This window comes from Carcharodon carcharias, chromosome 26 (genome assembly GCF_017639515.1).
Source record: "Carcharodon carcharias isolate sCarCar2 chromosome 26, sCarCar2.pri, whole genome shotgun sequence".
NCBI lineage: Eukaryota > Metazoa > Chordata > Chondrichthyes > Lamniformes > Lamnidae > Carcharodon > Carcharodon carcharias.
The window spans coordinates 10516238-10532452 of NC_054492.1; the positions used below are offsets into that span (position 1 = coordinate 10516238).

The following is a 16215-nucleotide window of genomic DNA, read 5'->3' on the forward strand; positions in this document are numbered from 1 at the left end:
CAGGGTTTATGGAGACAGTTGGCTTTACAGAAAAGAAGTCAGGAGTTAATTTTTCTCTCCATGATGATCCTGGGTGGTTTTGGTAGATGGGACTGAGGATGCAGGTGTGGGAGAAATGGGTTTCAATTCACAGGGCGCTGGCACCAGTGCTGGGGAAGGTGGGAGCTATACCATTGGGACGGGCTTCACCTGAACCATGCTGGGATCAGTATTCTGGCAAGTCATGTAACTAGGGTGGCAGAGGGGGCTTTAAATTAAATAGTGGTGGTGGTGGTGGGAGAGAAGGGATCATGTGAGAGGAGATGTAGTAAATCAAAGGGTAACGACGAGGTACTAGAACAGGGCAGCGATTTGGGTAAAGATAACCAGAGCGTGGCAGGAAGGGATAGAGAGTACAAACTTAAGAGTGCACCAGCAGACAGGACCAGAGATTGCAAAAATGGTAAAAAGACAAAGCTAAAGGCTCTGTATCTGAATGCAAGCAGCATTCATAACAAAATGGATGAATTGTTAGCACAGATTGAAATAAATACGTATGACCTGATAGCCATCACAGAGACATGGTTAGAGTCAGAGTTATTGATGGCACAGAAGGAGGCCACTTGGTTTATCAAGTTCATGCTGGCTCTCCGCAGAGCAATCCAATCAGTCTCACTGCCCTGCTCAGTTCCCATTGCCCTGCAGGTTTATTTCCTAACCAATTTCCTTCTGAAATCTTTGATTGTTTTCACTACCACCACACTTGTGGGCAGTGGCTTCCAGGTCATTACCACTGGCTGCACAAAATAGTTCTTCCTAACATTCCCCTGGCATCTCTTGCCCAAAACCTTAAATCTGTGTTCACCAGCCCTTGTACTATCAGCTAATGGAAATAGGTTTTCCTTGTCTATCTTATCAAAACACGTCATAATCTTGTACACTTCTATCAAATCTCCCCAATTTCCTTTGTTCTAATGAGAACAACCCCAGCTTTTCCAATATAACTTTGCAAGTAAAATCCCCCATCCCTGGAACCATTTTGGCTAATTTCCTCTCAAGGACCCTCATATCCCTCCTAAGGTCTTGTGAGCAGAACTGGATGCAATACTGCAGTTGGAGCCTAACCAGAGCTTTATAAAAGGTTCAGCATAACATCCCTGTTGTCAAGCCTCTATTTATGAAGTCCAAGATCTCAAATGCTTTGCTAACTACTTTCCTCCATATGCCCTGCCACCTTCAGAGATCGATGCACATGCACCCCAAGGTTCCTTTATTTCTGTACTTCTTAGAGTTGTCCCATTAAGGTATCATGAAAATATAATAATTTTCATAATGTTATTGGGATTTCTTTTAAAGTAGGAATAGTGGGGTCTGGTGTGTGTATGCATGCGTGACTTAATTGAATTAAAGACTGTTGGTCTGAAGGCTTTGATGTATCAGAAGATAAGCTAGGTTTGAAATGCTAAATAAGTAAACATAGTTTAAGTTTTAGAATGTGAGATGCAAAGGAAAATTTGCATTTTTAGATAAACCAGAGTAGTTTGAATTTCAAAGAGAGGATGAAATGTTACACTTAGCCAGAAGAAGCCAGTGTGTTTATTTTTCCCTAAAGCTTACTGATAAAATTGGTACTATGAAAAGTTTTTATTATTAGAAGGGTAAAATCCAAAGACATATTGAAACATGCATTCAAAGGGGAAAATATGTATAAAAAGAGAGAAGGCTATATGTAAGAAGAAAGCATTCTAAGATCTAACAAGTGTGAAAAGCCTCCAGGCTTTATGTTCCAAGCTGCTGCCTATAGGAACCAAAGCTAAGAGAATTCACTGTGAATATCCCTGTCCAGGGTATCATGTGCTTTGCCTGGGTCTGTTAAAATCTATTTCGTTTTTACTGTTGTCTTAAAGGGGGTGTCACTGGGAGTCAGATTAATTAGGGGAGCTAGGAGTTATCATAGTAGTAATTTGTAGACCTATGTATCTGCTTAAAATTATTTATTTTATTAATAAATTTTTAATTTATTTTTGTAAAAAAAAACCTCTAAGACTTGGTAGACTTATTACTACTGAATTCATTGCACACATCTAAAAATAAAAGTACAAATTGCAAAACAGTTGTGGCAATTGTTTCAAGTTTCCCTCTGGGAGTTAAGCAGCTTAACATTTACCATCCACTATGCCAAAACAAAGGCTACATTGCCTCTCACTATCCCTTCTGCCAAAATGCATCACCTCACACTTCTCTGTATTAAATTCCATATGCCTGCCTATTCTGCTAGCTTATGTCATGTTGCAAGCAATTGCAAATTTTATTGTGGGGTGACCAAAGCTGGGACCTGAATATAGAAGAGTATTTGACATTTCAAAAAGATAGGAAGATCGGAAAAAATAGTGGGGTAGCTCTGTTAATTAAGAATGTCATTAGTACAGTTCCTTAGACAGCACCTTCCAAACCCACAACCATTATCATCTAGAAGGACAAGAGTAGCAGACACATGGGAACATCACCACCTGGAAGTTCGCCTCCAAGCCACTCACCATCCTGACTTGGAAATATATCGTAGTTCCTTCAGTGTTGCTGGGTCAAAACCCTGGAACTCTTTCCCTGATAGCACTGTGGGTGTATCTACACCACATGGGCTGCAGCGGTTCAAGGTGGCAGCTCACCATCACCTTCTCACGGGCAATTAGAGATGGGCAATAAATGCTGGCCTAGCCAGCGATGCCACATCCCATGAATGAATAAAAGTAGAGAGATGACTTTCACTCAAAAGAGCAAGACACAGAATCAGTTTGGGTAGCTTTAAGTATTTAGGAAAGGTAAGAGGTCACTTGTGGGAGTAGTTTATAGGCCCCTTAACAGTAGTTAGCACTGTAGGACAGAGTATACATGAAGAAATAAATGTGGCGTGTAAGTAAGGTACTTCAATAATCATGGGTAACTTTAATCTACAGATAGATTGGAAGAATCAGATTGGCAAAGGTAGCCTGAAAAATGAGTTCATGAGTATACATGTGACAATTTAGAGCAGTATAGTCTACAGCCAACCAGAGAGCAGGGTATTCTAGACCGAAAAGTGAGCAATAACTCAGGATTTATCAATAACCTTTAAGGAGTCTTTAAGAGACAGCAATCATAACGTTATAATTTGATGTTCAGTTTGAAGGATGAAGTGTGGGTCCAAGACTAGTGTTTTAAACCTGAATAAAGTTAATTATAATGGTATGAAAGCCAAGCCAACTAAAGTGAACTGGGAAACTAGTTTAAAAGGTAGGATGGTAATGATGCAGTGGTGAACTTTGAGGGAGATATTTAATAGCTCAGCAAAAATTTATCCCAGTAAGAAAGAAAGATTCTTTGAGAAGATGCTTTATGCGTGGCTGAAAAATGCTGAAGATTGTGTTAAATTGAAAGAAGCACTGCACAAATCTGCAAAGATTAGTGGTAGGTCAGAAGATTGGTCAGATTTTAAGAGCCAGCAAAGAAAAGCTAAAAAGAGGGAGAAAGTGGAGTATGACAGAAAGCTAGCAAGTAATATAAAAACAGGTGATAAGAATTTTTACAAGTATTTAAATAGGAAAAGAGTAACTAAAGCTAGTTTTAGCCCTCTACAGAGAAAGTGTGGAAAATTATAATGGAAAACAAGGAAATGGCGGAGGCATTGAACAGATAGTTTGTGTCTGTCTTCACAATAGTAGAAAGCTTCCCAAATCAAAGGGTGAACAGGAGGTAGGAACTTAAAGCAATCACCATCACTAGGGATAAGGTGCTGGAAAAATTATTAGACCTAAAGGCTGACAAGTCCCCAGATGGCCTGCATCCTATGTTCTTAAAAGAAGTGGCTGCAATGATAGTAGCTGCACTGGTTACAGTCTTCCATGGCACCACAGGTGCACAGGAAGGGAGGAAGAAGAGTGGAAGGGCAGTAGTGATAGGAAATTCATTAGTTAGGGGAACAGACAGACGTTTCTGCAGCCATTGACGTGACTCCAGGGTGTTATGTTGCCTCCCTGGTGCTAAGATCAAGGATATCACAGAGCTGTTGTAGGACATTCTTCTTGGGGAGGGTGAACAGTCAGGTTGTTGTCCATACCAATACCAACAACACAGACAGGAAGCGGGATGAGATCTTGAAAGCAGATTTTAGGGAGGTAGGAAAGAAATTAAAAAACAAAACCTCAAAAGCAGCAATCTTAAAATTACTTCCAGTGTCACATGCTAGTGACCATAGGATTAGGAGTATTGAGTGAATGAACATGTGGCTACAGCAACAGTGTGGGGGGAGAGTATTAGATTTCTAAGGCATTGGAATCGGTTTTGGGGCAGGTTGGACCTGCACAAGATGGACGGGTGGCATCTTAGTAGGATCGGAACTAACATTCTTGCAGGGAGATTTGCTAGTGCTGTTGACAGAGGTTTAAACTAGGTTGGCAGGGGATGGGAACCTGAGAGTAAACAGAGTGGAGAGAAGCAAAACTGGTAATAGGACGTAGAAAAGTAATAAGTGAAATTAGAAGGCGGACGATGCAAAGGCAAACATCAAATAGGATGAAAAAAACAAAATAAAGTTAAAAAGACAAAGCTAAGGCACTCTATTTGAATGCATGTGGCATTCACAACAAGGTAGATGATTTCAAGGCACAAACAGAAATAAATGGGTATGGTTTAATTGCCATGCCGGAGATGTGGCTAAAGGGTGACCGAGGCTGGGAACTGAATTACGTAATGTACTTAATCATGGGTGACTTCAATCTACATATAAACAAGGTAAATATAATCAGCACTAATGCTATGGAGAATGAATCTCTGGAGTGTGCGCAAGATGGATTTCTGGAGCAGCACTTTGAACAACCAACTAGGGATCATCCTTTTTTAGATTTTGTACTGTGTAATGAGAAACTGCTAATTAATAATCTCTTTGGGAAATAGTGACCATAATATGATAGAATTTTATAAGTTTGGAAGGATATAATTCATTACGAAATGGCTAGTACTTAAAGAAATATTACATGGTCTACGACAAATAAACGTTCCTCTAAGGCACAAAAACCCAACAGGTGAATAAACCGTGGTTAACAGAAGAAGTTAAAGATTGCATTAGATCAAAGGAAGAGGCTTCTCAGGTTGCCAGCAAAAGTGGTAAGCCTGAGGATTGGGTGCACTCTAGAATCCAGCAAAGGAGGCCCAAGAAATTGATCAACAGTGGGGAAAAAGAATATGAACGCAAGCTGGTGGACTACAAAAGCTTCTTTAAAAATGTGGAAAAGAAAAGATTAGCAAAGACAAATGTAGGTTAATTATAGGTGGAGATAGGAGAATTTATAATGGGGAATCAGTTCTTGGGCCACAGCTGTTCACAATCTATATAAATGATTTGGACATGGGGACTAAATGCAATATTTCCAAGTTTGCTGATGACACAAAACTAGGTAGGAAGATGCAAGGAGGTTTCAAGGGGATTTTGGACAGGCTAAGTGAGTGGGCAAGAACATGACAGATGAAATATAATGTAAATAAGTGTGGTTATCCACTTTGGTAGAAAAAACAGTAAGGCAGGGTATTTCTTGAAATGGTGACAGGTTAGGAAATGTTCATGTCCAAAAGGACCTAGGTGTCCTTGTTCATGAGTCACTGAAAGCTAGCGTGCAGGTTCAGCAGCAATTAGGAAGACAAATGGTATGTTCGCCTTCATCGCAAGGGGATTTGAGTACAGGAGTAAAAATGTCTTGCTGCAGTTGTAGAGAGCTTTGAGAGATCTGGAGTATTGCGTTAAGTTCTGGTCTCCTTACCCAAGGAAGGATATACTCACTACAGAGGGAGTGCAACAGAGGTTCACTAGGCCAATCCCTGGGATGGCAGGACTGTCTTATGGGGAGTGATTAAAGAGACTGGGCCTGTATTCCCTGGAGTTTCAAAGAATGAGGGGTGATCTCATTGAAACTTACAAAATTCTAACAGGACATGACAGGGTAGATGTAGATAGGATGTTTCCCTGGCTGGTAAGTCTAGAACCAGGGGACACAGTTTCAGGATAAAGGGCAGGTCATTTAAGACTGAGGTACGGAGAAATTTCTTTACTTAAGAGGTTAGTGTTCCTTTAGAATTGTCTACCTCAGAGGGCTGTGGAAACTCAATCATTGAGTATGTTCATGACAGAAATTGATAGATGTCTGGAACTAATGACAAAAAGGGATATGGGGATGGTAAGGAAAAATGGCTTAGAGGTAGATGATCAGCCATGATCTATTTACATGGCAATGCAGGCTCAATGGACCAAATGGCCTACTCCTGCTCCTATTTCCTATGTTGTTCATCTGCCAGGCTGATTAATTCGCTGCATACTTGCACTATTTTGATGTTCCTATTTGCTACAAAAGGTATATACATGTTTACTTGAATGCCATCACAAGACAGAAACTGTGTGGTCCTTACACTATGGAGTAGAGTGGAAGGAACAGTATGGTCCAGATGTTTTTTAAGCTATTATTTTTGTCCATCTACCTTGAATCAGGCCAATCTTTCTGATCTTGATTTCTAATAAAGCTGCTACCTGTTGAAATGTAAATGGGAGGGGGAAAGTCAAATAAACATTCACAGGGAAGAATAAAAAGCTACCAAAATATCAGGAGACGAAAGTGCACAATCATGTAAATGTCGTTGTAAGCTAAAGGGTATAATTTTCACAAACACTATTTTTCTGTTGTGAAATACGATTGCTCTTTTATTGTAGCTGCATGCTATTTTAGGTTAACCTGTGCTAGTTGAGAACGCTTGGTCATTCTTAGCATCTCATACAATTCAAAATTCTCAAAAACATGCAGGTTTATTAAGAAAAAAATCTAGCTTTCAATGAAACACATATGTATAAGCGTAAGCCAACTTTCAAAAATATTAATAACGTCAAATTCCTCTTTTAATGGAAAGATGGGATGTTTGACTTTATCTATAATTAAAACAATAAAAATTGCTTTTCAGAACCAGCAGATTTCAAAGCAATTTAGTTAGCAGATTGTTATTTACAATTCAGCAGGTATTATGGTTTCTGTTACAAGAGGAGGTTTGGTCTCTTAAGAGATTTTCTTCTTTGTATACACATTTAAATAATTTGCCCAAGTTTTGTTTCCACCTGCCAGCCTCTGGTAAATAACCCCTTAATGGCCCCTACAGACCTAAATTATTTTCAGTCTATCATTACATCACAACTTAATGGAGGTGCTGTACCAATGCTTTTTCAAATCAAATATTATTTGCTATCGTGAATCAACAAGGAACTTATGTTCTCACCAAGTAATTTGGAAAAAGAACTGAAATGAATAGCATAATTTATTGCTCAAGGAACAAAAAGAAACAAAATGATTATGTTAGCTAGAACCTTGTCACCTCAGTGCAGCAGATAATACGTGGAATTTATAAAATGATAGAATCTAATAAAATGCAGTGAACCCATTAAATTATAGACACCTCAAGGACTGACATCAGCTGTTCCTTTTTTTTGCAGAGGCACTTATTTTCAAAACGGTCATTATACATACTGCAGCTGCTACGGATAGATTCACCTCCAATAGCTGATAGAAACTGAGACAATGGCTACTAGGCGGGGTACACAGAGCAAGAATTCAAATTGTGATAAAGGCAGTGACAGCAGCGGGGAGACTCAGACCCCAATGCAGGCAGAGATAGTAACTGATGGTTGAGGACTTCAAATGACAACACTGACAGCGACAGCGCAGAGGAGAATTCCAACCCTGATTTTGGCAGAGCCTCATAATTTGCGAGTGTCTATGCTTTCGGAACGCCTCTTGTATCTTTTATGATACCAAGTTATTTGGGACAGTTAACAAGTTTTTGTTTTCTTGCAGGTGTCTTTTTTTAAGGAGTGCACATTTATAAAAGGCTCCTGAAGTGAGAGTATCATCTATTGTGGGTTATTGGAGCATTAATCTTCCTTTATCCATCAATAATTTGATTATTAAGCAGCTTCCAGCTCAAGTGCCATTTGTGGCAGCAGTTTCTCCCTGAGCACTTTTTTTCATGTTGGGGGAAAGAAAGGAAGGAACATACATTTATATGTAGTCTTTCACAACCTCAAGACATCCCAAAAAGCTTTACAATTAACCAAGTACTTTTCAAATGTAGTCACTGTTGCAAGATAGGGAACGATCCAACATTGCATCATGACACTGCTGTAAACGTTTTAGGATCTCTTGAGGTAGTGAAAAGTACTCTGGAATTCTCTCTTTACAACAACCAGTTTGCACAGCAAGATCCCAAAAGAGCAATGAGCTAACCATCCGACAGAGCGTGGAATGATCTCTTCTTCAAATAACACCATGGGGTTTTTTAATGTCTGTCTGAGAAGGCGATTAAAGTCATGACTTAATGTCTTATCTGGCACCTCTGACAATGCAGTACTCCAGTAATATGTGATAGAAGTGTTTAAATCTCTAGAGAGGAACTTGAACCACAATCTGACTCAAGCATGAGTGCTACCTAGCATGGAAATTGTGGCTCAGTTTCTCAGCATTGGATCTCACATTTGAGTATTTCAGTTTATTTTATCTGGGAGGGATTTTTGTTTCAAGTTACAACATGGTTTTGATACAAAATCAAGTTCAAAGTTATAAGATTTATTTTCCCTACGCATTTCAAATGAAGTAAAGGGACTGAAGCAATTTGAACAAAAGGGTACCCAACTCTCTTGTCTACTCTTGAATGGAAACTGTTATCCTTACCAAATCAAGGCAAATAAATAACATTCATGCATAATGGGTTGAATTTTATAAGGAGAGTTGGTACCCCAACCTTAGGGTAAAAAGCACATCCTGAGCCCGCACTTGCTGGCAGTGAGACCTGCTCGGCAATTTTAGCACAGGCGGCCTCCTAATTGGCCACCTTTGAGCCCGTTGTCCAGTGAGAGGGATGACAGCTCTGAAGCCTCTGGTGCTGCTAAGGTATGCAGGGGATCTCAGCAGCTGGGAAACAGTACAGAATAAGTTCACAAAATCACAGAATTGTTACAGTGTAGGAGGCCATTCAGCCCATTGAGTGTGCGCCGACTCTCCGAATGAACAATTTACTTAGTGCCATTTTCCCACCTTCTCCCCATCACCCAGCACATTCTTCCCTTTCAGATGACAGTCCAATTCCCTTTTGAATGCTTCGAGTGAATCTGCCTCCACCTCACACTCAGGCAGTGCGTTCCAGACCTTAACCACTCACTGCGTGAAAAAATCTTCTCATATCTCTTTTGCCAATTACTTTACATCTTTGCCCTCTCATTCTAGATCCTTTTACTGGCAGGAGTAGTTTCTGCCAATCTACCCTATCCAGGCCTCTCATGATTTTGAATACCTCTATCACATCTCCTCTCAGGTTTCTTTTCTCCAAAGAAAACAGTCCTGGTGCCTTATCAACTTTTAAGTACAGACAGCCTATCCAAAATCTCCTCATCAAATTTAAACTCTGCTTGTGCCTAAATTATCTCCTCCTTCACCATGTCCTGGGTAGCATCTTCTTCCTTTGTAAAGACAGATGCAAACCATTCCTTTAATATCTCAGCTTTGCCCTCTGCCCCCATGTGCAAATCCCCTATTTGGTCCCTAATTTTACCCCTCCTTTTACCACCCCTTTTCTATTTATATGCCTAAGTAAGACTTTGGGATCATCTTTTATGTTGGCTGCCAGTCTCTTCTCATACGTCCTCTTTGCTTCTCTTATTTGCTTTTTCACCTCCCCTCTGAAACTTATATTTTCAGCCTGGTTCTCAATTGTATTTTCTGCTAGACATTTGTCATAAGCACACTTTTTCTTCTTTATCTTAATTTCTATCTCTTTTGTCCTCCAGGGAGCTCTGGATTTGTTTGCCCTACCTTTCCCTTTTGAGAGATTATACCTTGACTGTGCCCCAATTCTCCTCTTTGAAGGTCACCCATTGCTCAGCTACCGCTTCTCTTGCCAACCTTTGATTCCAATTTATTCGGCCCAGATCCATTCTTGCCCATTTTTCAGGACTTACTATCTTGAGTTGTTTGCAATCTACAAAATAAAACAGTTGCTTGACTTTCTTCCCCAAGGCCTTGTCTCACTAGAATGTTAATAAGTCCGAGTTTCGGAAGACAGAAGCACATTTGGGGCTGTGAGAGAGATTAAATACGCAGCTGTTTTAACTTGAGGCTTTAGTTTACCATCTTGGGTCATTCAATTATACAATTAGATATTCGGCAATAACAATAAACTTCTGATCGTAAGGGACATAGGATTCACTCACAGGGCAGATTAGTGATGTGGAGTCTGAGAATGACAAGAGCAGATACATAAATGTGTATCAAGGATGTATTTTTACACTGCTGCTTAATCAACACCTCCGTCATTAAATATTCCTTTAAAATTTTCTCATTTTATTTTACAGTAATGCTGCCCCTTTATTCTCTATAGAGCTCACCTCGTTCCAATGTTTACTTTCCTACAGTTACACCTTTATTTTTGGCCTTAGCTGACCACGCAATGCACAAAAGTGTATTTACATAGTGCCTTTAAAGAAATGTCCGAAGACATTTCACAGAGGCATTATAAAACAAAACATGACACCAAGTCAGGGATTAAGGAGATATGGCAGATGGCCAAAAATTTAGTCAAAGAGGCAGGTTTTAAAGAGTGTCCTAAAAGAGAAAAGTGAAGTACAGATGAGGAGAGGCTTAGGAAGGGAACTGTAGAGTTTAGGGCCTAGGCGGCTGAGGGCATGGCCACCAAAGGTGGAGCAATTAAAATCGGAGATGCTCAAGAAGCCAGTATTAGAGGAGCACAGATATCTCAGAGGGTTATGAGGTCACAGAGACAGGGAGGGGCCAGGCAAAGAGGGATTTGAAAACAAGATTGGAATCAAGGCCTTGCTTTACAGGGAGCCAAAAGAGGTCAGCCAGCACAGGAATGATGAGCGAACAGGATTTGGTGCGGGTTAGGACATAGGCAGCAGCATTTTGGATGACCCCTAGTTTACAGAGGGTAGAATGTGAGAGGAAGACCAGGAGTACATTAGAATAGTCAAATCTGGAGGTAACACAGACATGGTTAAGGGCTTCAACACCAGATGAGCTGAGACAGGGCGGAGTCAGCCAATTTTATAGAGATGGAAATAAGTGGTCTTAGTTGCAGCACGTATGTAGTTGAAAGCCCATCTCAAGGTCAAATACAACACAGGCGTTGCGAACAGTCTGGTTCAGCCTCAGACAGTAGTCAGGGAGAGGGGTGGAGTTTTTAGCTAGAGAACATAATTTGCGGCAGGGGCCAAAGATAATGGTTTCACTTTTCCCTTTATTTAGTTGGGAGGAAATTTCTACTCATCCGTTTCTGGGTGTCGGCAAGCAGTCTGACAATTTACAGACAGTGTGGGGGGGGTATCGTCAGCATATATAATGGAAACTGACTTTGTGCTTTTACATGATGTCACCAGCGTGCAGCATGTAAATGAGAACTAGGAATGAGCCAAGGATAGATCCTTGGGGGACACCAGAGGTAATGGTGTGGGAGTGCAAAGAGAAGCCATTACAACTAATACTGTGGTATCAATTAGATAGATAAAAATAGAACCAGGTGAGTGTAGTCCCACCCAAATGGAAGACAGTGCTGAGGCGCTGCAAGCGAATGGTGTGATCAACTGCGTCAAAGGCTGCAGGCAGGTTGAGATGGAGGTGGAGGGATAGTTTGCCTCTGTCACCATCACACAGGTTGTCATTTGTTCCTTTGATAAATGCAACGGAACCGCTGTGCTCACTTAGTGATTATTTTCTAGTTCTGCTGGACTAGATTTAATGCACTGATACTGATACTGTCGGACTCTGTCATATTTTGTGTTAAAAGCAGTCAGCAATTACCACTAGGAAACCACTTGTACTATCACATCGCCCTTCTGGTTAGCTGTTGAGTGCTCATTTTATACCACTGGGATTGTAAAAGCTATGGTGATTAGAATCATTCCTGCTAAGTAGCTCTCTATCTACCGAGTCATCTGAGTTAGTGCATAAAAAGGAATTATGACTTGTTATTTCACTGCCTCATTATTAATTTCTATCAGTATTGCCATTGCGGCCTTTTCCTTTCCAGTGTTGCGACTGGTGATATTGGCCCTGAAAATCCTGGGGTGGCGGGGGGATAGAAGCTGGTGATATTGGCCCTGAAAATCCTGGGGTGGCGGGGGAATAGAAGCAGGTGCAGCAGATTTTATTCTGCCAGTGTGTCTTGCTTTAGCCTTTTGGGATCAATGACCTTATCTTGGTGAAGCAATAAGAAAGTTAGCTCTCAACTGAAGTGAGCTCTGTTGAACACTTCCAAGGGCAGAATATCAGGATCTCCCCATCAACATGCTTCTACGATAGAAAATCTGTTGATAGCACTGACCAAAAATTTAAATAGCCAGCCTTCCCTTGCCCCACGTTTTGTAGGCTTCTTGTGTGGATACTGGTTTTCAGTTATATATTCCAAAATTTCAGGGTAATCATTCTTTAAAAATGATGTCAATGCTTCATAGTTAAAATGTATATTTTTGCTAAATATCCTGTGCCCTTCTTCCAACTTATTCTTAAAAAAACTATTCAACCTTGGAATGTGAGCATCGCTGACAAGGCCAGCATTTTTGCTCATCCCTAACTGCCCTTGAGAAGGCGGTGGTGAGCTGCCTTCTTGAACACTGCAGTCCATGCGGTCGATACACCCATTGTGCTGTCAGGGGAGGAGTTCCAGGATTTTCACCTGGCGACGTTGAAGAAACAGTGATAAACTAGCTAAAATTCTGCAATGGCAGTCATACTAATCATTTATTTAGCTGCACATATCTATAATTCAGGAGTCAGGAGCAAAGTCACCTTGAATTAATATTTAAAAAATGGAAGCTTAGTCTCCAATACCTTTTCTATTTGAATTCCTACTTCTACCATGAAAATTATTTTTTCTACATTTTAATCCCCTACAAATATTAATTTGTTTGTCCATCGTTCACCCCTTTCTAAATCTAGATTAAGTGATTCCCTAATTCTGTTAATGTTATGCACAAAAAGCATTGCTACCATTTCGTTAGGGCAGACCATCCTTCCTGCATATATGCTTTCCACACAAAAAGCTCCCCAGCTTCCGACAGTCAATTCTCATCTATACACACAACCTTCGAACCAACCATTGGAATAAATGTACTGCTCTTTCTTTCCATGTTCCCAAATAACAACCCTAGGTAATATTGCTATATCCTTTGCCAGAGGCTTACAGTGATACTACTGGTGCATAACATAAACAGTATTTGTGAATCTTTTGATCTAGATTTAGAGAGGAGGCATGAAAATGATGGCCACAGAATTGCGTCATGTTATATTTTCGTATTCTCTGCAGACCCTCACAGCTGCCCATAATGTTATGTATTTCTATATCTTCCACCACTATTTTCTTTTAACTATTTTCCTCTGCTTTCATCTCTCTCTGAGAAAGCAATATGAGTAGCTTTAACATCATCTGCTGTGCACATGATTTCAATGGTTTGTTCAGGTCAGTCCAGTGTTCCATTCTCTGAGCCACATCATTTCACCCCAATATCATTTAGTTTGCTTCATTTACTTAGGCTATGTGTGCATGAGGGAACATCCTTAAAGTAGCCATTAAAGAAATACGGGTATATTTCTATCAATTATTTGATGAAGGCCAACAACTTTATAATTTAAAAATATTAGTTCTCAATTAGTAACACTTAAAATCTTCTATGCTCTTCAAACATGATGGAACCTCTGGACATGGTGACTATTCCATGTTTAATTTTCTGTTATTTGCACATTTAAATACTAAAAACAATAGTAGGCCAGTTCCCTATACACCTGTATGAGCAACCAGAACATACATGAGCCACTGACATGAAATCAATCTGACCAACTTCACTTGGTTTGCTGCACGAGGGAGGAGTGTTTGGTAACAAAGATGCACTGACATTGCCAGCACAAGATCTTAAAGTGTGATGCCACAGTGAAGAATGTGATGCAAATTTCTCCTGGTTTGTTTCCTTCCTCAAACAAAAAGATCTGCTAATTAAACACTTATTTGTGAAAATGACACATTTTCAACAATATCTTGCTAAAAAAAAAGAACAAATTGCTTGGCTTTATTGCACACTAAATCTCACACATAAATCCATGTCCACATGTAAAATAGCTCAACCTTAAGAAATACCTGTTGTATCACCAAGCACCATTACTCTGAGACAGATCACCACTAATTTTACAACAGTTATTTGGAAGAAAAACCCTTTGATACCCATGCACTGAAATTTATTTGTACGCACCTTGGCTAAAGCTTCTGAAGGGTCATACTTTGGTCCTATCACAAACAATTTCTGCCCTTTGCGGATTGTTCCGCTGTACACCCTGGCGAATGCAATGAAGTGTTCTTTTTGTTGACTGTCTTGTCTGCAAGTGTTCAGATCTGTCTGTTCCATCTGGTTCGCTACCTGAATGTCTTCAGTGGAATGAAAAATAAAGACATGTAAATCTCTGTCTTATGATCATAAATGCAAATATTATGAAATATAAGCTGGGGTACTGGCAGGACTGGTGCAAGAGTATTAAGTGCCCAAAGTGAACCTTCAGCCTTGCGCCACCTCCATCCATGCTCCCCTCATGCACATTATCTTCTGAAAATGAATATTGCACATTAGTATTAATAAAATTCTGCATTTATAATTATATGCTGCAATCCAGAATCAATAAATTCAAATTTCAGTTTGATGCAACACTGTGGAAATGAGGGTTGCCATATTCCAACTGTATATTATCCCTCAATTTTAAACATCACAACGCCCATCATGGTCCTGTGTTCAAAAGACTGTGCATGGGATCCTCGTAAACCAAGAGAAGGGTCCCAAGGCGTTGCCGTGTCAATATGGGCTGGGTTCCCACTCTCAAACACAGAGTCCTGCGGATTCAGAGCAACAGTGAGCCCCGTATAGACTCCCACCCCTAAACTGCTCTGGGTTTTGGCCCGTCTCTTGCCGCCTGATTTTTTCTTATTCAGCTTCTTGCCTACGGCGTTATAGAGGATGTCAAATGGGTCAGACTGGTCGTCGAGCATCTGGTCAAAGTGGTGGGTGACGACGCAGCTGAATGTCCCCTGCATTTCAACAGTGGGGCCGGCCAGAATAACTGCTCATCAACCTCCAATGACAAGGTCCTCCCTCCCACCTTTGCTGCTCTACCAATCATAGATTTTGCCTCTGGAGGAGCAGCAAGATTAGGAGACAGGGAAACTGTGATTAAAGGAGCTGGAGCAGCCAGTGTGAGAGAGACAGAATCTGTGCTTGGAGGACCAGCACTGCCTTTCCAACACTTGTTCTTCCAATCACTACTCTGCAGTCAGTTTCCACTCTCAGCAACTGTCAGTTTAAAGGATTTTTAAAAACGACAGTTGCTAAGAGTAGGGTAGACCTGACAGTTCCATTTTTTTTTTAAGATGCCTGCCAGAAAACCATGAAGCTCCCCAAAGATCAGAAGCAGCAGTCCCTATTTGCAGTTCAGATTTTTTTTTAAAACTGGTCTTTTGGGTCTAAAGGTCAGATGCCAATGACAAATTTCTGAAACCCCAGAGTCAGAAATCTGTTACTTGGCAGAAATTTCTGATCCCTGAGATTAATGAATAGTTCAATTTTGTGCTGACCCCCTCCCCCCAACTCTTTCCAAAGGAATGCGTTATTGGACTATCAAAAAAGATCAATAATGCAACAAGTTAGGGTTAAAAAGTTTTGCAAACATTATTTTTAATAGAGTGCAGACACATGAAAATGTGGCATCATTTAATGCTATGGTAACTCTGCACATGTATATTTTTCATAATCATTTACCATTAAATTTTATATCAACTGTCATGTTGCAGTTGCCACCCTCCCACCACCAGTGGAGCTGTTGGTCTTCATTGGCCAACCACCACCAGTGCCACTGTAATGCTTTGAACTTCCATCCCAGAGAGAAAATGGTAATCATATAACACATGTGATATATATATGCTGGAAAAAAAAACATTTTTTGTTGAAGCTTTTCGTCTTGCACTCATTAGGACAATTCGCAAGAAAATACTAATGTCAGGGGTAAAAACATATCTATTGTTATGATCCCCAGCTGAGGTTACCCATGGGAAAGTCTGATCCCAGGGTGGAACCCAGCTTGATAGATCCTAAATTTTATTTTTGTTTGTTTAGATAAGTGGAGAGTAGCTACT

At 40.3% G+C, this 16215-nt stretch overlaps 1 protein-coding gene across 2 annotated transcripts in view; it reads right to left on the reverse strand.

Annotated features, from left to right (window-relative positions):
* The window catches only part of efl1 (elongation factor like GTPase 1), a 301855-nt gene that overhangs the window by 150303 nt on the left and 135337 nt on the right, over nucleotides 1–16215 (reverse strand). For both annotated transcript variants that reach the window (XM_041175230.1, XM_041175231.1), the window contains exon 14: nucleotides 14291–14463. In XM_041175230.1, coding sequence (XP_041031164.1) covers nucleotides 14291–14463 — 173 coding nt within the window. The remainder of the gene's footprint in view (nucleotides 1–14290; nucleotides 14464–16215) is intronic.